The sequence below is a fragment of the Coloeus monedula genome, assembly GCF_965178545.1.
Source record: "Coloeus monedula genome assembly, chromosome: 10".
Lineage (NCBI taxonomy): Eukaryota > Metazoa > Chordata > Aves > Passeriformes > Corvidae > Coloeus > Coloeus monedula.
In genome coordinates, this window is record NC_138790.1 from 22,879,694 (window position 1) to 22,901,808 (window position 22,115).

General features: G+C 44.8%; 1 protein-coding gene across 3 annotated transcripts in view; it reads left to right on the plus strand.

The window, feature by feature from the left end:
* Window positions 1–22,115, plus strand: part of MECOM (MDS1 and EVI1 complex locus) — a 327,541-nt gene that overhangs the window by 285,262 nt on the left and 20,164 nt on the right. For 2 of the 3 annotated variants that reach the window (XM_082287795.1, XM_082287797.1), the window contains 6 exons: window positions 5,955–6,057; window positions 7,856–8,072; window positions 11,147–11,294; window positions 12,324–12,480; window positions 17,861–19,223; window positions 21,332–21,419. In XM_082287795.1, the coding sequence (XP_082143921.1) occupies window positions 5,955–6,057; window positions 7,856–8,072; window positions 11,147–11,294; window positions 12,324–12,480; window positions 17,861–19,223; window positions 21,332–21,419 (2,076 nt within the window). The remainder of the gene's footprint in view (window positions 1–5,954; window positions 6,058–7,855; window positions 8,073–11,146; window positions 11,295–12,323; window positions 12,481–17,860; window positions 19,224–21,331; window positions 21,420–22,115) is intronic. The other variant, XM_082287796.1, reaches the window with a different exon arrangement.

Here is a 22,115-nt window from a genome sequence, read left to right on the forward strand (position 1 = left end):
TGCTGTTCAGTGGTGATTTTCCACTTGCTGCAGTTAGAGCTGAGGCTGTGGGTGAAATTCCTGCCTGGGCTTTATGACTGCCTGTGTTATCTGGAATTTGATGCACTGGTGGTGTTACCACTCTCAGCATTGGACTGTCCTGATGTGACCTAAAATAAACTGTTTAGAACCAAACCTAGCAAATAGTTGTTGCCATTTCTGTAAAGTGATGAGGTTCTTGTTGATGATTCATGGTTAATAAAAGTGATAAGGTGTTTTTTGTGATGAGGGCTGTCAAATCCTACTCACCTGCTTGTTAAAGTATAGAGAATTATGGACAGCCACAGAGCCAGGACAAGACCGCACCTTGCTTGACATTGGTGTGGTTCATTAATGGAGTTTCATGGGTGTTAGAGGACAACTGAGTGATTAGCTCAGCTCAGGAGAACAGGTGGGTGACAGAAGTTGGGGTCTGGTGTCAGTGGTTGGTGACCCCCAAGGAAGAGGTTCTGCAGGACCAGAGCAGCTCAGATGAACCAGGGCTTCCACAGAAGCTGAAATTCACCAACAGTGGAAGACCTGAGTGGCACTGGGGAGGGAAGTGGCCTGCAGCCCCCCAAGATGCTGTAAAGGGTGCCCTGCAGAGGGGCATCCTGCAGTTCCCTTCTTATGTTGGGGAGCAGGAGGCACCTTTTGCCTCAGAAGGTGGAAAAATGGGGATTCCTGGAGCATCCTTACTCCAGCCCTTCCTGCATGGAGATTTTGGGGCATTCTGGAAGTGAAGAAGGAAAGGATTCACAGCCCTGGTGGGAAGGGGGAAGGGGAGCATCCTCTCTCCCCACCGGGCTCCCACTCGTGCCCCTGCAGCCCCTTGCACGCAGTGACTTGCTGAGTTTCACCTCTGGATTTTTGCTGAAGTTTTCTTTGGGCCCAGTACAGCTCCCAGGCAGGACTCCTCTACCTTAGCTCTTGAAAAAACTCCAGTTCATTTCAATTTATCATTTGCCCGAGTATAGCAAAAAGAACCTGGCTCAGGTTTCATCACACAGCTCTCCAGCTGCACAAGTTGTTCATCATGGGAGCTAAAATTGAAGCTATATTGTTTGGACCTTTTTCTTTCTTGTTTTTTCCCTTCAAACTCTTGATTATGGCTTGTTGCGAAGTTGTGTATCTGTTTGTCCTTCTCATTTTTCTGGCGGGCATAATTCCTGATTTTGATGGAGCTCCTTGGACATAATGCTCATTATTACTCTCGGACATTTAATTTGTTTCACTTTTCAAGCGAGTTCCACTCTTGCTCTGAAGCAGTGTGGAGGTGGATGCCAGCTGGCAGCATGCACGCTGCCTCTTGGGGCACATTCCCCAAAGGAACTGGGAGATGAGGCTGCCTTGCGTGGGGTGGATGTACCCATGGAATGTGATCCACTGAATGCTGGATGTGGGTGCTGGTGAGGCTCACCAGGGAGCAATGGGGTCTTCTATTCCATCCCACCACCCCAAGTTCCTCCTGCTTGCACCGGTGTGGGGCAGGACAGAATCGCTGGGTGCATCCCCTGTGGTGGGAGCTGTGAGATCAGCATGTGGCCTGGGGGTTAAAGTACAAATTGCACCGACTTGGAGCAGCACTTCTCACCTGCCCTAAAAATCTGAAATTTCCCAGACAGTTCTGGGGCACGTGTGGTGTTTTCCAAAGCTTTAGGCAGGAATAAAGGGTTTAGTTAAATGCAGCTAACACAGCTCCTCTTTGGGGCACGACAAAACGTGTGCACGGCAGTTCCTGCCTCCGCTCGCACTCAGTGACGGAGTTGTCGCTTTTCCCCCCAAAACTTTAACTTCAGTTAACCCCTCCTGGTTCTGGGGGATGCTGATGGGAGCAGAGGGGGGTCCAGGCAGGGCGGTGTGGGGCTGGCAGGGGCAGGGGGATGGCTGGGGTGCTTCAAAGCACACGGGCTCAGCGGCCGAGCGCGGCCCCAGCCGAGCTCGCGGGGAGTGCGTTTTGCTATTATTTCAATTATTACAACTTCCTGAATAGGTCGAAGGTCGTTCATAATTCACGCTTCTGTCATCTTTACACATGCCAAATGCAGTCTATTAAGCATAAATAAAATTTCAAGTGCCTGACCAGGAAAAGTAAACTGGGATTCATAACAATGAGGCCTTATTCATCCATTTAAAAGTACATTGTGTGTGTTCCTTTTTTTCCCCCCCTCCCCTTTCCCTTTATGGCTTTGCAGTTTGGGAGCTTTTATTTCTGCTCGGTAGCACAGATCTCTGACCTGCAGTGTGGGCAGGCACAGAGCGCTGATGAGCCAGGCCTCCCCCAGCTTCTCCCCACCTTGGACCCCCTGAACTTTGAAAGTGTTTCCAGACCTGAATCCGATTTTGCTCTTCCTACATAAACTGCAGTCACACACCGCTGATCCCAGGGCATGTGAAATGTGCATCTGGACTTTGCTTTTTTTTACCCCCCCCTCCTCTGGTTGTTCCTCTCTGTGCAGAAGCTCTTCCTATACTTGATCTCAAGGCAGACCAGCGCAGGTTAACCCAAAAAAGCTGGTTAATGGAACAGGCTCAGTCAGCTGGAGAAGTGATAGCCAGAAAATTGAAACCTTTCAGTAACTACAGTAGAGTCAGGACTGTGGCCCAGAAATCTTCAAGCTTTGCAATTGAAAAATCCACTTATTTTATGTTAACATTTCCTAATACAAAAAATACTGCCTGTGGTAGAGGTACTGTTGCAAAACACGGGCAGCCCAGGGTTGGCATGCAGAGCTGGGGGGAAATTTGTGAGATTCCTCATCTGGGGGTTTCAGGACTCCCTCACTCCCTGCCCTCAGTCAGCTGCTGCTGCTGCCTCAAAATTCAGGTAGTGTGGTTCATTTCAACAGTTGGATTCTTGCTTTTTCCCAAACAGGATAATTCCACAAGGTTTTAGGTGGGAAGAGTGAGAAAAAAAGCTCTTCATGAGAAGTAATAAGGACAGCTCTTAAAATCAGAATAAATTTACCTGCACGATTGTTTTGGCTTAAACTTCAATATGTTTTATTTTAGATTCGCACTGAAATGCAGATTGATGTATAAACTGTTAATGCAGGTGAATTTTTTCTGTACATATAGAAATTTTAAAAACTGTTTTTAATAATAATTAAAGTAAGTATTCCAATAATGTGAAAATGCCAGATCAGGAAATCTGTTACTTGGCCTTTGTTTTGGAGAAAGTTAGGTCTGAGATGCAAAATAAATAAACATTACTCCACTTAAAACGTGGAGTTTTTTGAAACACCCATCTTGTCTCCCTGCTGAGGGACTGAGAGGTTGGCCAACCTGTTTCTGATAGGTAGTTGGATCATCTCTGCTATTTTTAAATACCAATGCAGACAAGACAACTCGCTGCAGAGTCTGCTCCCTGTTCAGGGATGTGTCCCACAGCTGCAGGAAAGATGCTGTATCATTCTGGGCTTCCCCAAGAGAAATGATGCTCCCCAGCACAGAGCTTGTGAACAAGACCTTCTTTATGCCCCAGTCCATGTGTCCTCACTTTGCAATGAGAGGTGAAAAGGTCTATCCAAGCACTTTGGATGGGACAGGGAAAATAGCAGAGAAGGCTTCGCTGTGGTTCTTGTTCACTCATTGGTGTGGATGCACCACCGACCAGGGAAGAACAGCTGTGTTTACCTGACTGGGACACAAAACCTAGGAGCAGAAGCAAGTCCTGGGCAGAGCAGAGGCTTTGGCACAGTCCCTCTGGGATGGTGGAAGTCCTTCCCGGCTGTGTGGTGGTCCTGCTCCTGCTTCCACCCCAACAGGGAGGTCTGCAGAAGTCTCTTCAGTCAGTGTGTATATATCATTATTCCACACATTATTTTCACCCCAAACCAGCCAGCATCTGGGTTGATCTTCCACAGATCCGACTGCAGCTTCCCTTTCAGATATGCAGAAGCCATTATACTTCGAAATTAAAAATCCAATTTTCAATACATTCATCATAAAAAATAGAAAACCAAGCATTGCTTGCAGCAAATATTCACTGGATGTGACACTGTCATCAGGTTTATTTGCAGGAGGTAAAAGCTAGCTTCATTTAAATTTAAGTTTTGGCCTTTGATGAGATGAACTGTGTTGCCTCAGCGCAGCCCCAGCACACTGAAGCCCACCAGGAAGCCCTGCATCCTTTGGCACCGACGGTGGCATTGGATCCAGAGTGGATTGTGGTACCAGACATTTGCCTGGCTGCATGAGGAGTTATACATAGGGAAGTGCCATGGCTCTCTTGGCCTCCAAAATACTCCGTGGAGTCTGAAATCCCTTCGACAAGAGATACAAATGGGAAGCCCAAGCAGCCCAGGCTGGTGGTTCGATGAGGGTGGTGTGGGAGAGGAGGGAGGGTGGATCACACTGCCAATAAACTCCTTCTCCGGGTTTTTATGGGGAAAATTGGCCACAAGCAGGGGGTTGTGGCACTGGTACCTTGCACCTGATGTGTTTTGCTGGCACTTCTGTGACCTGGTGAGGGGTGAGCATGGGGGTGTGGGATGAGCAGCCCCGGCAGCCTGCACTGCTGCTCCCTGCACTGTTCTCTGGAGCGGCTTTTGGGACAAACTGAAGAAAAAAACCCCTACATCTGAGGAAATGCATCCAAATTCGATATTTTTAGGTATTTAGCCCATATCCGTGGGCACAGCTTGCGCAGGCAGAAAGGATTAGGCTGTACAGCCACCTCCTGGAGGACATCGGTATGTGCTGGCTGCCGGTGGGTGACGGTCTGTGTGTGCCTGGGCAAGGAAAGCACCCACCATGGTTGACAGTCCACGTGTGACCGGGAAGGGAAAGCACCCACAAACCTCCAGACACCTGTCCCTACCTGTGACAAACTCGTCTATGTGACTTTGAACACCGGAGGTGATTTGCTGCTTCTCTCCCCATGCACTGCAATGAGTGCTGAGAGTTAAGAGTTTGGGAGCAAACCCTTTAAAAATACGTTAGTCTGAGAAAATGCAAAGGCATCATTTTTTAGCATAGGAAACATAGCTGTCATGTGGTTTTGTTTAACAAGGCTCGAGGAAGTTACTAATATTTATTTGAGCTGCTTCGTGGAGCTTTTTAGTGCTCTTCACATTTCCTGCTGAGACAGAAAGCAGCCAGATGGATTTTGGGAATTTCCTCTCAGGAGAGGCTTGTAGTGCTGGCGTGCGCTTCCTCTGGTTCATGGACCCAAGGGAGGGCGTCCCCTTTGCCCACCCCCACAGTCTCCTGTCTCTCCCAAGGGCTCCTTCCCCAGGAGCATCACATGTATGACAGGACGAGTGTCACTGGCCAGGGCCACCACCAGCAGCTTTGGCTGCTCATGGTGTTTCTTCATCCAGGACTGTTTTTTCCCTTGGTTTCCATTTGAAGCTAAGGAATAGCCAGGTGCACTGGTTCTTACAAGCTTCTCTCCTCACAGCTTTTTGGACTGTGTAGACATTTGGAACAGGGGGTGGATGCCTATGGCTTAACCAGCAGCATCTCCTCATGTCTGCTTTAGAATTATAGAAACATTAGGGTTGGAAAAGACATCTAAGATAATCAAGTCCAAGCATTAAAGTTACTTTAGTACCTTTTCCCAGTGCAACAGGAATTCCCTCGCTCACAAGGATCACTCAGGGATGTGTTTTATGGCTGCTCTGTACACGGGTTTGGTATAACTCAGCAGACAAGTTGCTGGTGATATCTGCAGTCATCACAGAGCTCAGTTTGCAGCAGAGGCTGTTGAAAGCAGTTGTCCTTTTTATCCTCACAGAGCCCAAAACACAACAGCTTTGGGGCTGGAAGGAGCAGACCCACCATGGTCAGTCAGCTCTTCTCCAGCAGTAGCATCATGAGCGGGCAGGCTCTGGCCACGAAGTCTGCAACACTCACCATCAGTGCTTGATGCTTCTTTGCCTGTTGTGGTGCTTACCTTGCTTTTTCTTTCTGTTGTTTTTTTTTTTTTCCAGATATTCTACCGAGTGGTAGCAGATATTGAACCAGGAGAGGAGCTCCTACTGTTCATGAAGAGTGAAGATTATTCACATGAGACAATGGCTCCGGACATCCACGGTTAGCCTCTTCTTACTCTTTCATCTGACAGAAAGTATCACTGAAATTAACCCAAAATATAGGGACATTTTTCTTCTGTTGAAATCTGGGATTGCTTCACTGCAGCCGGGGAGGAGAGCTGGACTGTGGTTGTATTTGTCCATCTTCTGCCCTTCTGTTTCTGATTGAAACTTGATGGTTTTGTGGCAGTGCAAAAGAAGAGCAACAGTCTGTGTCCTTATCTCAAGAGTGTGCTTGTCCTGCAGGACACATATGGACCCTGGTTATAGGTTATTTCTTTGTCACTTAGCCAAACAGCTGTGACCTTGAAAAGGGGAGATCTCAGGTTGTCAATCTTGCTGTCACTTGTGAGGACATCTCAGCCATTCTTACTCTTCACACTTGTGCTTTACTCAGCCCACACACAGATTCTTCATCTGAAGCTCCTGAGTTGTTGCTCAGATTTGTCCCCCAATCTCCAAAATCTCCTTTAGCTGTGCTGCCTGTTGGACAAGGGATTATCAGCCACCGTGGGAACTGGGTGTGGGATATCTGCTTGATGCCTGGCAGGTTGCAGTTTATGCCATCAGGGACATTCTGCAAATTCTCAGGGATTCAGGGACAGTGCACAGGGGTTTCCCAGGGCAGGAAGTATCAATTGAGGTCTCTACTTTCTTATAACTGCTTGTATATTTAATGAAGTATTTCTTGTTTTCTTAAGAAAAAAGTGGGGATTATACATTCGTTCCCATTTGGTTTTGTGTTTGGGGTTTTTTTCCCTCCAGTGGTAAATTTGTTTAGTTATTGCTGAGGGTGTCCCCCTTTCCAGCACACTGTTCTCCCTGCCTAGTCCCCATGGTGAAGTAGCTATTGTATAAATGACACCAGAGGAAATCTCTGCAGTCACATGCAGGATCACGTCCCACAGGGCACATTTAGAAGCAGGCTGAGCCAAAGTGTTGCTCGTGGACAGCCAAGAACAGAGCCCCATGACACTTTCTCTGGATCAGCTCAACTGTCAAGTAGCAACCAAGAACATACATTGGGGATTCCAGCCAGACTCCTCAGTGCCTTTCTGACTCAGAGCCCCAGGGCATTTATATCTGGAACCAAACCAGGGTGTCTGGCTCCTTGTATGGACCAAGGGTAGAAAATGCAGCAGAAAAAGAACATTGTGGGATGCTCTTCTCCAAGTTTGTTTTTTGGGGATTTTCTTCAACTAATCTATTTTTTTGCAGGAATTACTAATTAAGGGAATGTAGTACTCACTCTGAAGTAACACTTTACTGATACTCTGCACTTTTAAGTAAGAAATTATGACCGATTTTATGGAATTTAAAGGAAAGAATTTAACTTCATGAGTCTGTGGCTTACTTTGAACAGGGCTGGGTGCTGCAGAAAGACTGTGATGAAAATGAAGAGGCTTTTAAAGACTCTAAACACCCTTTGGGCTATTTTAGATGCTGGTGTTTGTGTCTGAGTCAGTCCCTTTCATTCAGAAATGCAGAGTCTGGCAGCCTCTGCTGGACATCCATGTTAGACCCTGTATAATTCCCTTTAGGATGGTATTTAAATACACTGACTTTTGTCCTATGCCAGTGTCAGGGATCTCTGTTGGATGTCACCCAGGCAGTTAACATGGAATTAAAACATTATTATAAAGTGTTCTTAGGAATCCTTCTTTCTTTTGAGGTTCTTCTCTTTTTTACTGAAGAGCAATTGGTTTAACCACTCCATCATCCAACTTCTGATGCAGTGGTGGTTAAAAATGAGTGAAAACTGAAGTGGTGTCCCTGTGCCCAACCCCTTTGTGTTGCAGAGGAGCGCCAGTACCGCTGTGAGGACTGTGACCAGCTCTTTGAGTCCAAGGCTGAGCTGGTCGACCACCAGAAGTTCCCCTGCAGCACCCCTCACTCCGCCTTCTCCATGGTGGAGGAGGACTTCCAGAAGAAGCTCGAGAATGAGAATGACCTTCAGGACGTGCATGAAATCCAGGAGTGTAAAGAGTGTGACCAAGTCTTCCCAGACTTACAAAGGTAGGAGGAGGTGCTTAAAATGTGATTGAATGGAGCAAATTCTGTGATGGCTTCAGATGGATCGGGTGAGGCATCAGAACCTGATACATTCACCTTCTACAGAAACCAAAGGTGAAGATGAGCAGGATTTCTATGCCAGCTGGTGTTTTATGGTATAAAAAGAAATAGAGTCTAAATAAATCAGAAGTTTGGTCCTTGTGCGTGAAGTCTTTAGTGAGGGCCTTAGATTAAGAGCTGGATCTTTTGCTAATCACATCTGTAGCTGGCATGAATTGGGCTGGTTGCAGTGAAATCACAGGAGTGGTTCTACTTCACATCAACTAAGGTCTGGGTTCCTTAATCTTAGACAGAAATAATTTGGAACATCTCTGAGTGTTGTTCACTGATGTCACCAATTTTGTCTTTGCAAACAAGCCATTTTAGTTAGAGATGGGTTCTAGATGTTAATAAATATGTCTACATGTTAACATTTATTTTTAGCCATATGGTCATGAAACACCAGGGTTTGGTGTTTTCTTAAGTTTATCTCTCTGTTAAAACAGATAGACCTTTTGGATATGCAAACATATCCAAAATACACATAGAATGTAAATAGTGCAACTTTCCTGTCACTATAGTTTCTGTGATTACTTAAAATGCAATATTGTAGTGCAGATTAACAGCAAATTTTGCAAGTTGCTGGAAGATATTGAGAGTACACAGGAATTTTTGCAGCACATCTCTCAGAGGTTCACATCTCGGTGATTTCTTGACCTGGGGAAGGATAACCTCAACCGATATTTGATAGTTGTGTTGAGATACCTCAATAGCAAAGTCCTGGGCCAGATCCTCTGCTGAGATGGGGCAGTGCCTTTCATAGGAAGCTGGTTGATAGCCAGGATCTCTTGCTTTCAGAGTCTTAGCACCATTCCCACACTCCCATTGTGTCTTCTTTTTTCTCCGTGTTGTGTGGGCACAATCAAAGTGACTGTGAACTTCCCTTTTTCAGCACAGCAATGCGTGAATGTTAATAATCATATGCCACTTAGAAGCTGACTTGTCAATTTGGAATATTTTGTATGTTCCACAGAAATCCTCACTAGTCCATGATCCAGGGCGTCATGGTGTCTGTTGGAGGTTAGCACGGTTTTCTGCATACCCAGAGTTAGTCCCTTTGGATAATTGCTCCTGGATGCTCCAGGTGCTGGTTCTGCAAGATGGAGCCCTCTCTCCCAAAACAGAGCTGTTCCTTCACTCCTCTCAATGGAGCAGTAACCCCTGCATCGTGTGGGGTGTCTCAGATCAGTGGGTGATCCTTGCACTTGGGCAAAACTAACGACACTGAAATTAAAACATGATGTGCCAAACATCACTCCCCACATAGGTCACCCTGCTGAGCAGGAATTTGTGCAGGCACAAGGTCTTGTTCACCAGCAGCTGTTGGGCAGTGTGTGGCTCCACATGTCTGATTTTCAGTCTGAGGGATTGATTCCAAGGCGCTGATGGAGGCAGATCAAGTCAGAAGGATTTCCAGCAGCTTGGGTGAGGCAGGACTCTGGTCTGCGAGGTTTTTGCATGTTGGGAGTTATTCAGTGTTAAAGTTCTTTCCTCCCTGCGAATGAGAGGATGATATCTAACATATGGGAATCATTGAGGAAATGTAAATTTAGCTTAAAATATTAAATATTGAAGAGAAAGGGCAGAAAACAAAGAACAAGTCATCATAAATAGATGGGCAGTACTGTGAGAGCATGAAAAATGAGAGTGAATGCAGCCGTTCTCTGAACTTCTGAATTATTGAAAGGCTCATACACCACACAGACAGTTCAAAAAAAGTGCCAAAGTATTCAGATTATATAAAACAAAAGGCCCAAATGAGCCATGCTTGAGGGTGTGAGTAATTACATGGAGAACTAGCTGAGCAGGAGCATGGGGGAGTTGGGTCCAGGAGTGCCTGGTGCTGATGGCTGGTCACAGAGCCGCGGCAGAGTCTGGGAGCTGGTGCCACAGCCAGGGACAAGAATCTCTCCAGGTCTTATGGCAAATTTGTTTATGTGATGGAGAGTCAATTGTTATAAAAGTGTTAGGAGGAGAAGCCAGAATTAATTTTTTACCCCCAAAGGAAGAAGAGGGGTCGAAGTAGGAGCATCTGCAGAGTGAAAGCATTAGCATTGCCTGTGGCTGAGAATGGAGGTTGCTGTTTGGGCTACACAACCCAAACAGGGCTGTAACCCCAGCAGGTTTTGTCACTGATTCAGCAGAGACCAGTGGGAACTTCATGTGAGAACAGTTTGGGTATTCCAAGCTAAAATTCCCGCTTTCCCATGGATTTTCTGTGAATCCACTCTTGCATTATGTAGTGATCTTCCCTCAAGCAGTGGTGTGAGTTATGACTCTGTATGTGACCAAGCAATACAGGTTTTTAAAAAAGCATAATTGCTACAAATGAATGGTAAAAATTTGGAGACAAAAGCTAATTTAAAGATATGCAACAGAAATTAGGTGGACACTGAATACCCTAATAATAAACTGAATGAACCACTAAGAAATGAATAAACAACCCCGAAACTGCACACAGTTAATAATAATCATCAAGAATAACTTCAGTTGTTGTGTACCTTATCTAGAAGCTTCTTAAACTCATCCTGTCCTACTCTAGAGGAGTTATTCCTCATCTACTCCTGCTGTAAGAAAAATTGACTCCCATCAAAGGAGTGGATTTATCGCAGGTGGTGGCATCCAAGGTGTGTTCAGAGGGAAAATCATAAGGTAGAAATAATTCAGACTGCAGGGAAGAATTACCAGAGTGAAATACTGAGAGATGTATGAAATAATCTCCTTGGGGAGCGATGGCAGCAGCATCTCCTGGAGCATTTGCAAGTGGCCTGGCAAAACATGAGAGGATGTGTTATTCTGGTGGGGAGCAGGAGGTTCTGCCTCCTGGCTGGGGTGAGCCAGGACTCAGAGGACTTACTTCTGTCAGAATTGGGCCCTGGGGGCTTTTCAATTTTTTTCTTTTGGCTGTAACTATGTACTCTGCTCTCTCCTCTTCCTATAAACCCACATCTCACTGAGCCCTGCTCCTGTTTCCACAGCCTGGAGAAGCACATGCTGTCGCACAGTGAGGAGAGGGAGTACAAGTGTGACCAGTGCCCCAAAGCTTTTAACTGGAAGTCCAACTTGATACGTCACCAAATGTCGCACGACAGCGGGAAGCACTACGAGTGTGAGAACTGTGCCAAGGTACAGTGAATTTGTAGGATGCCTGGCACTTCTTGTGCTGCTGGATGCAGGGGGGCAGGAAGAGGGGATGCCCCAGGCTGGGATGCAGGAGGGTGTAGGGTTTCTGCCATGCTCCAGATGGTTTCTCAAGGATTTTCACTTCTACTTTGAAAATACATTATTTTTCTTTCCGTTTTGATTTGGAAATGGCTGTGGAGTTTGAAATGGGCCCTGATGCAGGATGCTGAGCATCCTTGAGCTCAGGGCTTTGCTCCTTGTGGGCTGTAAGAGGGTAAATTAGGGGCAAGAACCCCCAGGGAAATGCAGGCCAGAGGATTCCCTAGGCTGTGTGCTAGCTGCTGTGACCAGAAGCTTCAGGACTCTACTGCAATATAAATCAAAAATAAGGAATAGCAATGCACCCCAGCTGCACTAAGTGAGCACAACTCTCATCTCTAAAGCATCTCCATAACTTCCCAGCATCTGGGCTTGCTGTGTGGATTATTTGCATAGGATGTGGTGCTCTGCATTGCTTTTTATCAATCAGATTCCCAAAGCTTGGCCCTTTTGCATGAGGACTTACTTGGTTTTAGGTAGATTTGCTGCAATAATGGGAATTTCATATTGAGCTGACACTTATAAGATGCAACCAAGCCCTGGTTTCTAGCACTGGGTTGTGTACAGGATTACTTGCTGTCACACACTCAGGTGTCAGTATAAAGTATTTCTGTTGCAGTAATGCTTAGAGGTTTCAAGCAGCCCCATTTTCACTCATTTCCTATGAAGTCCTTGACCTCAAATGTGCAATTCTAACAGCAAAGTCAAATGCATCTGCTGCAAAGGGGCTAGAAGTTCCACCCAATACTTGGCTGATCCTGGGAAACTGAGGCCCCATCCTGCAGGCACAGCTCCCTTTGCTGGCCATTAGCGAGGGTTTTAATCTTAGAACACTCCCAAAAATAGCTCCAAGGTTTGAATTTTAAAAGACTCTTGTAATAACTGGCTTCTTCTGCAGTCAAGTTTCTTGGTTAATCAGTACTCATTTCCTAGCAGGTTTTCACGGACCCCAGCAACCTTCAGAGGCACATTCGTTCCCAGCATGTGGGGGCTCGTGCTCACGCTTGTCCAGAGTGTGGCAAAACCTTTGCCACTTCTTCAGGCCTCAAACAGCATAAACACATCCACAGCAGTGTCAAACCTTTTATATGTAAGTCTTCAACTAAACGTCTTTGATTAAGTGTTGTTTCTCTTGCCGTAAAGCAGCTCAGTCTGGAAGCAGGAGGTTGTGTTCTGCTCCCTTTGAATTTCCCACCCGTGTCACAAGGGCTGTGAGTTACTAAATGAGTTCTGGGTAATTTGTGGTCCAATGCAAGGAGTTATTTTCATGTGATTTTCCTTTTCAGACAGACACTGTGTGCTGTATAAATGTACCTGTTGTCCCGGGGATGTTTTTCCACGCACAGATGCAAAGTGAGGAGTGGGATTTAGCCAGAAGGAGCCGTGCCAGGCTTGGTGGCTGCAGCCTCATTGTTCTGCACCGTGTTGAGCTGGCTGCCCTCCTCCTGCTTTAGGAGTAGATTTTGGGCTGCAGAGTCTCCACAGCAGATGCCATGACTTTTGCTGGAGTTGGAAAACAAATCTCAGAGGCAGTGAGATTCATCTTGCCACCTTCCTTGAGACTCCTCTGCATGCCCCAAGTTTAAGGACTGAGTTGAGCTGTTAGATCTTCACTAACAGGTTTTCCAGCAATAAAACTTGCCATGGATGTAAGCCTGGCTCTGTACTGGGCTTAAATGGGATCCTCAGCACCTCATGGGTTGTGTTTTCTGCTGAGCCAGATGCTTCTTGGGAAGGGTACAGGTTGCTTTCCCTCCCTTTCATTGGGAAACAGAGGCAGAAAACATTTTAAAATACTGTTCTTTGTAGTGCTGCTCTCCCCCACAGCCTTTTCAGGCACTTGCTGTGACTTGAAAGGTACCATGACCATCTCCCCTACTTGTCTGCTAAACCTCTTAATCTTCTGCTGCTCTCAACAATAACTTACCAAAATACCTGCACCACACCTGTGAAAAGTATTGGCCACAAGCTAATATATTTCCTCAAGAGAAGGAGTATAGGCAAAACTCATTTGTGCGAAATCTGTAACCTGCCATTGGGTGAGTAATACTTTTGGTTTCGACTCCTTCAATGAGAAAAGGTTTAAATAGGTCCAGAATTAAATATCACTAATACTTTTGAAAGCTGATTGCAGATTAAATGATTACACTTAATTAGAAAAGTAACTTCTGGTTAGGTAGGGAGTCTTTAGGTAGGCCTATTGCAACATCCTACATAAAAGTGTCTAAGTGGAACCTCTTGTGAATGCAATAATCTCTCCAATGCTCTTTGTTTCTATTTTTTCTGATAAATCAAAACAACAACTGGTATTCTTCACACGTACAGTGTGAAGGATGAAACCCCATGGAGCAACCTATGGATAACAGCCATGTAATTGCAGAACAAAAGGCTTTGGAGACCACATGTTTGGTTGGCTTTGCCGAGGCACGAGAGGGAGGTAGGGTCACCTAGAGCAGATATCTGCTTTCCACCAGAAGGCCACACACCATGATTTACTCATACCAGTCTGTTTATGGCAACTGTCTCTTATTACAGTGCGCCGCCCAAGCTTGAGCGAAAACTCACCAACACCAAGGTAATTACTCACTGCCTTTGCAAAATCTCCAGCCTCCCCAAATAGAAACCACATGCCATAATAGACTGAACATATTCTAAATAGTACTTATAGTAATTTTTTTAATAAGCAGAAAATATGCAAACGTAACTGGTGGCTAATTTGGGGTCCAGAGACAATCACCGTGCAGAGTGTGCGTAGGCACGAGATTCATTTTTTTGCAGTTTGTGAGCCAGATTGGGAGTTTGTGTTAAACCTGGGGTCTGTAGAGCAATAAAAGCTGCAAAGAGGGAAGCTTCTCTTACAACTTAGTTGCTTTAAAAGTACGGCAGTGAGATTTAAAGGGTGTAATAAGGTGTAACAGGAGAAATCAAACACAGCTTCTGTTGCTTTCATACATGGAAACAATTAAAGTGGATAACCATCCCCCCTCTACTAAAGTTTAAATCTTGTGATGAAAAGCAGGTAGATCTTACAACACAGATTTATCTGAGGAGTCCTGGCTCTTGGAAATATCCATGGAGGTGTCACAGTCAGTTTAGACACAGAGTCTCCTCCAGAATCCTTGTGGCATTGGATGTGCCCGTCACTGATGCAGTGATACACCCAGGCTTCGGGTGACAGTCCCCAAGAGGAAGACTAATCCAGGGAGCAAGGGCTTCTACCTGGGCACAAAATTTCTTTACCAGCCCTTAGAGCCTGTGGATTAAGTAGAATGCCTGTTGAATGCAAGAGGCACCCTGAGCAAGCAGCACCTCATTAAATAGTTTTAAATCATTTCAATGCTCGAAAAGGTAAATTGTTGGTACAGCTGTTAATTGTTTGCTGAGATTATAATAATAAATATTTATGTATTTTAGTGGTATTCCCATTACTGGTTGAATTCAGTTTAAAAACTGAGACAAAATAAATTTAGCCAAATTATTAATTTGCATCTCCCTTAATAGCCTGTAAGGATATCTTAAAAATTTTAGTGCATATTTTTGCTTTTCTCCAGAGTAGAATATTTCTTGATTCTGTTGACTTTGGAATATATTAACGGAGAATAATAGTTTAATAACTTACCACTGTTCTTTAAGGGAGAACTTCCCAGACTTTAGGAAGACCTAATCTGTGCCAATACCCCTTTTTTCAGTCCTTTGCCACTTCAGCCTACATGATCAAAGCCTTATCTTTAATAAAGGCACGTGAATAAGAAGCTGGCCCTCAACACAACCTGGTAGAAGAGCAAATGTTCATAAAACATGATTTCTTTTTAATTCTACATTAGCCTATCCTTGGAAATGCATGCATTTGAGATTTTTTTTTTTTCTGGAAAAATATGTGTGGTCTATCCTTCTTTACACATGGAGAGGAGTTGATCCATAGTATCCAAGATGGAGCTTGTGTGAACCTGTGGATGTGACACTCGAGTCACCATTTGGGTCAGTTTAATTTTGGTTTCTGTGGTCAATGTGATGGGAGTGGGGGGAAATTACTGTGTAAAGCCTCAGCAGTGAAGGTAAGGGGGCCTGATTCTGTACCCTGGAGTGTGGAGGTGGGAACAGAAATCTTATGCCTGCTATTAGGTTAAAAATTGGAGAAAATAGCAGAAAAATCGGAGCTTCATAACTGCAGAAACGAATGATAAATAATTCTATATCAAATAAAAGATACATGTATGTTAAATAGGCAAATAAAATATTTTTTAAAAGGACAAAAACTACTTAACAGGAGAAAATCAAGCATTTTCAAGGAACTAGAATAATCTCTCCTCATCCTTCTTGTCTCTCTTATTTCCTTCTCTTCCATATTTTTTCCTCTTTATTTTTCGCTTTATTTTTGATTTTCTCTCTCTTCTTTCCTGCCTTTCCTCGTGAATGAAGATTTCCAGCAGGAACAGTAACTGATACACAGAAACAAACCTTCTTCCTGAATTACTGCACTGCATATTTCCTGTGTTTGGGTCCAATCCTGCACCCTTTACCCCACAAATTGTCCCGAGGATGTCAGAGTGGGATGTGAATGGGGAAAAACGGGTGGATGGGGCAGGATCAGGCCCAGGAACAATAGGAGCATTGTTGGTGAGATATGGAGCAGGCTGCTGAAGAGGTAAACAGTTAGGAGATGACAACAAGTGGTGGAGTTTCTCAAGGGCAGGGATTTGGAGGAGCAGGAAGGTTAGCGCAGGCCCCGGTGCGAGTGGAAGTTAGAGGACGTGATTGTAGTTCATGGGAACCAAGAGTGCAGGATGGGATACATTCAATTCAGTTTCCTCTGCAGGCTTAAAATAGAGCCATTGTAAATTATGTCAGACTGTCTCAAATCATGAAAATGATTGTTAAAAAGGCCTCAGAATACACAATGTGTATTGTTGTGGGGCTTTGATGTGTGAAAGATGAGAGTTTATGATATAACACAAATTAAATAAAAATAAAGTGGCCACATGCTTTTTCCTGACTGGAAAAAAAAAAAGAAAAAAAGGATTTATTGCAGAGGGATAGCAGTGCCTGCTGGTAATGCTGCTGCCTTGTTTTTAAACAAGTCTGGAGCTGATACTGTTAGAAGCAAGGTAGTGCAGAGGTACAGACAAATTTTGGCATAATGAAGAGCACAAGACACAGCACAGCCTTGGGACTTGCCCGATGATCCTGCTCATCCAAAGGACGCCGAGAAGGGACATAAGAAGGCACTGGGGAACTATGCATTGCCCTCTTCCAAACCCCACTTTAACTTACAGGCTCATAACTTGGGTGCTGCCCCAATTTGCTCCCTGAGGTTTGTAGCAGCCAGAAAATCAGGAGCCTGTAAAATCCGGTTTGCTTCAGTGACGTGATTGACTCCGTAGTGTCTCACTCCGCACCACTGGGAGCACTTCCAGCCTCCTGCTACTGTGGAAGGTTGCTGGAAGCTGAGCTCCGACGTGCAGAGTGTCACAGGCTAGATCAGGCCCTGACCTCAAGGTAGATCTGCTCCCCTGTGTGTCCCCAGGCTTTCTCCAAATGCTGCATTTGTGAGCCTGAAATTGTTCTCATCCCAGAGGTGTTTGAAAGGAAATTCATCAGGTTCTTACTGAGCATCAGATGTGCAAATAAAGACAGCTTCATTCCTGAAGGAAAATGTTCTTGAAATATGTTCTGTCTTGTCATGTACAACAGGCAAATAAGCAATATTAAGGCTAGGAAAGTTATTAAGATGTGGAATTTAGAGTTACAGCATCCCAGGCACCTTCAAGGACTGTATGCATTGCATGAATGGAAATGCATTGGACATATGAGAGTACTGAGGTTTTCCAGGTTCTAGCCTGGACTTCTATGAGAGTAAATTTTTCATTGTAAGTGGGGGGAAAAAAAAGTTTGTTACATATATACGTGGAAATAGGAATTACCTGGTTGTCTCCTCCTTCACCCCTTTCCTATTCTTGCGGAGTGAAAGCTCTGTGAGGCAGCTCCATCTCTGTCTGGTCCTGCAAATATTTATTTTAATGATTCATTCCCACGTGGGAATAGTGACATAAATGGATGCCATTTGAAGACACCTGTGCTCTCACACAGGAGCACCGTGGGTTCACGCGGGGTCACAGCACTGGCTCGGGGCTTGTGGGGAGTTCTGGGGGCTAACGCAACATGGAGTAACGGTACCAAATGTGCAACACTGTGCAATGCAAAGAGCAAACGAGGAGAGTGTGTCTTGTAGTGATTCCACACCTTTTCTGCTTGGTTGGAGTGGGTTTTGGTGCTGTCTTCTGACATTTGTCTGCTCGGATGTCTTGCTCTGGAGAATACAGTTGCTTTTGTACATGTGTGCACCCAGACCTCTCCCTATGGCTTCCTCACGGACATTTGGCGGGTAAAATATGGTGTTATTTGCACAGCTTTGAGGGTGGGGGCAATTACCACAAAGCCTGAGATGTGTTGTTGTTGTTGTTTACATACAGGTGAGGTCTGCCATAAATCCTATACTCAGTTTTCAAACCTTTGTCGTCATAAGCGCATGCATGCTGATTGCAGAACCCAAATCAAGTGCAAAGACTGTGGACAAATGTTCAGCACTACGTCTTCCTTAAATAAACACAGGAGATTTTGTGAGGGCAAGAACCATTTTGCAGCAGGAGGATTTTTTGGCCAAGGCATTTCTCTTCCTGGAACCCCAGCTATGGATAAAACGTCCATGGTTAATATGAATCATGCAAATCCGGGCCTTGCTGACTATTTTGGAGCCAATAGGCATCCTGCTGGTCTTACCTTTCCAACAGCTCCTGGATTTTCTTTTAGCTTCCCCGGTCTGTTTCCTTCAGGCTTGTACCACAGGCCACCTTTGCTACCTACTAGTTCTCCTGTTAAAGGACTTCCGAGCACAGATCAGACAAACAAAAGCCAAAGTCCCCTCATGACAAATCCTCAGATACTGCCAGCCACCCAGGATATTTTGAAGGCACTAAATAAACAACCATCAGTAGGGGAGAATAAGCCAGTGGAGCTTCAACCAGAAGGGTCCTCTGAAGAGAGGCCGCATGAGAAACTCAGTGACCAGTCAGAGAGTAGTGACCTTGACCTTGACGATGTCAGTACCCCCAGTGGCAGTGACCTGGAAACCACCTCGGGCTCTGATCTGGAAAGTGACATTGAAAGTGAGAAAGAGAAATTTAAAGAAAATGGTAAAATGTTCAAAGACAAAGTAAGCTCTCTGCAGAGCCTGGCGTCAATAAATAATAAGAAAGACCACAGCAATCATTCCATTTTCTCACCATCCTTAGAGGAGCAGACTGCGGTGTCAGGAGCGGTGAATGATTCTATAAAGGCTATTGCTTCTATTGCTGAAAAGTACTTTGGTTCAACAGGACTTGTGGGGCTGCAAGACAAAAAAGTCGGAGCCTTACCTTACCCTTCCATGTTTCCCCTCCCATTTTTTCCAGCATTCTCTCAATCAATGTATCCATTTCCTGATAGAGACTTGAGACCGTTACCCTTGAAAGTGGAGCCCCAATCACCCAGTGAAATAAAGAAGATCCCAAAGGGAAGCTCTGAGTCTCCCTTTGACCTCACCATAAAACGTAAGGAGGAGAAGCCTCTTACTCCCATCCCCTCAAAGCCAGCAGCCCCCTCTGCATCCAGCCAGGACCAGCCTCTGGATCTCAGCATGGGCAGCCGAAGCCGAGCCAGCAGCACAAAACAAGCCGAGCCTCGGAAAAACCACGTCTTTGGAGACAAGAAAGGAGGAGACCTCGAGCAAAGGAAATCTTCGGAGTCCTCTTTGCAGCACGCCAGGCCCACCCCGTTCTTTATGGATCCCATTTACAGGTAACAGACTCTGCTGCCTTTCAGCATCCTTTGGTACAGGCAGCGAGGTCTGCCAGGGCTGCCACCCTGTCCCTCTCCCGGTGTCCCTGGGGGTGCCATCCCAGCTGCTCCAAGCGAGCCATGGGGCCGGTAATGCTGCAATTAGCAAGCCCTCGTTGCCATGAGTCATTAGTTTAACCTGCATAGCTTGACATGCAGAGGTTGAATATATTCTCTTACCTATAAATGAGTTGGCTACAGTATTGAATGTTGTTTATTTGATGTGTATTTGATGTCACTTGTTTGCCTGAAATTCATTTTCTTCCAAAACTCTGCCCACTCTGACTTCCCCTGGAGGTGACAGTGCCTCTCCCAGGGTATCCCTTCTACTCCACCTTGCCAGTTCCTCTTGAATTCAAGAGGAGTGTCTCATAAGTACAACAAAGAAGCACATTGGACCTAAAGTGTATGAAAAATACGGAAATTGAGAATGATTTCTGCCCTTTTTTACCATCATTTGAGTACTGGATTGATTTCTTCAGGCATTTCATTCATAGAATTGAAGGCAGAGCATCCTTGTGTGTACAAAGCCTCACCAGTGGGCTCCTTAGTCATAGAATCATCACAGGAAGGCTTGGGTTGGAAGGGGCCTTAAAGCTCATCTCATTCCAACCCCCTGCCATGGGCAGGGACACCTTCCACTATCCCAGGCTGTGTAGATCCCCATCCACGATCTACCTTGTAAAACCAGTGGGAGCCTCATTGTTGGCTTTGACAGGTGCACACGGTCAGTGAGCTGAGGTTTTAAAAAACAGTGGTAAAATCCAGACCTCCTGGTGTTTCCCAGCAGAGCTGAGATGGATCTCACTGGGATCTGAATTTCACCTGCATCCTGTGTGTCAGCCCCCCTTTTCCCTTCCTGCTCTTATATCTGTAACCAGTCAAAGTCACATATCTAAATTAGTTTAGAGAAATATTAGCCATAAAAATATTTGTCTGTAATATAAAGGACCGATTTTACAGCTTCTTGTTAAAACAAAAAAATGTAAATTATGGTAATTTATTACTTTATCTGAAAAAGAAATGCTGTGGGCAAAGTTTTTGGAGAATGCTGGTGCATAAGACAACAAGTCTGCATTATGAAGAAACAGGCTGTGATGCTATTTAGTGAGATGGTTTTATTCATGCCAGATTGATATCTGTGTTAGACCATAAGTTTTCTTTGAATCATATTCACTTAAAATGCCTGAAGCAGCTGAAATAATGATCCATGTTTTATGGCCCTGCATTGCCAACTAATTAAATTGCATTGCAAACTCCCCTGCCCAGGGCAGAGGGGTTGAAACTAGATGATCTTCAGGGTCCCTTTCAACCCAAACCATTCTGTGAGCCTACATTTCTGTGATTTTAATGACTTCTGTACAAATTCTGGCAGCGCAGCACGAGGTCAGTTATTACTGAGCCTTCCTTTGCCACGAGTTACATCTACATATGGACAACATGATCCATTCATGAAACCATGCACATCAGTAACAGAAAAAACAAAAGCCACAAGTTTCCACGCTGTTTCTGAATTATCCATGCTGGGTTTTGCTGCCACGAGTGAATTGCAGTTTTTGTTGCTGGCACCTCAGATTCAGTGTGTTCCTACAAGCCCACCTTTCTTGCCCTGCTTGTCCTTGGCTGTGCACAGGGGGAGGTTTCCAGGGTGGTGGCTGTGATGTCATGTGTGGACAGATGGCAAGGGGCCCATTGCTCAAGGCTCTGTTGCCTTGAATTTCTCTTGTCTTAGTGAAGAGCACACTCAGTTGCCTTATTTCTTTATAAAAATGCTTGGTAGTTAGTCATTGGTTCCTATTATAATTGTTACCAATCTTTTGAAATGGGATTATTCCCTATATATATAAATGGTATAATAATCTACTTTAATGGTGATTCCCAGCCCCACCCTGGCAGTAATGAGCTGTGTGTGGGAATTGAGACTTGAGTGTCCTCCCTTATCTTTTACTGTTATCTCCTAGAAACAAATTGTTTGATGTGTAATTGCCTGGTTTAAACCTGAGTAGCTGTATGATTATTAATATCTGAGACTGATTCATCACAAGCAAATCTAATTTTAACATTTACAGAGTAGAAAAAAGAAAGCTAACTGACCCACTGGAAGCTTTAAAAGAGAAATACTTGAGACCTTCCCCAGGATTCTTGTTTCATCCACAAGTAAGTATTTTGGGAATTTTGATGTTGTAAACAAGCCTGTTGATGCTTCAAAGCAGGTGCAGAGAAATGAATGCAGTCTTAGTCATTTTTGGATTTCCTAAAACACACAGTTTTTGCTGGACCATTGTGGTGGAAAAGCGTAAGCATTGTTCTGAGCTTCTTGATGTTTTGCAGATGAAACAACATGTTTTGATTATAGAGGAAGCCAGATTCAAACTGAATGTGTCTTTTAGAACCATTTTCCTCCAAAACTATAATGTAGCCACCAACATTTGCAGCCACTCGTGTCTTCAGCACTCTCCTGTGCTCTGAGTGAGGAGAGTCAGTATTGTCTACGAGGAGTCAATGCAGATTCAAATAAGGTCAGCAAAGCTGAGTGTCCAAGTTTAAAAGGGATTTTATTTTGTTTAAGGACTCCCATAAAAGAGATGAAAGTGTCCACCTGATGTTTCCAAGCCTCATAGTGCAAATGCTCCATGGTATTTGGTAGCTGCTGTGGGCTGCAGTGGGTGTAGGATCCCTACTCCTCCATTCCTGCAGACAGTTTATAAACTCTGGGCTGCTCGCTTGTTCATAGGTCACAATCCTGGATGAAAAACATTTAGGACGGTGTCCTTAAAACAGTGTAAAAACTGTGATGTGTTTGTAGTATGGGAAGAGGATCTGTGTGCAAACTGTGCGTTGCTTTTCTCCACC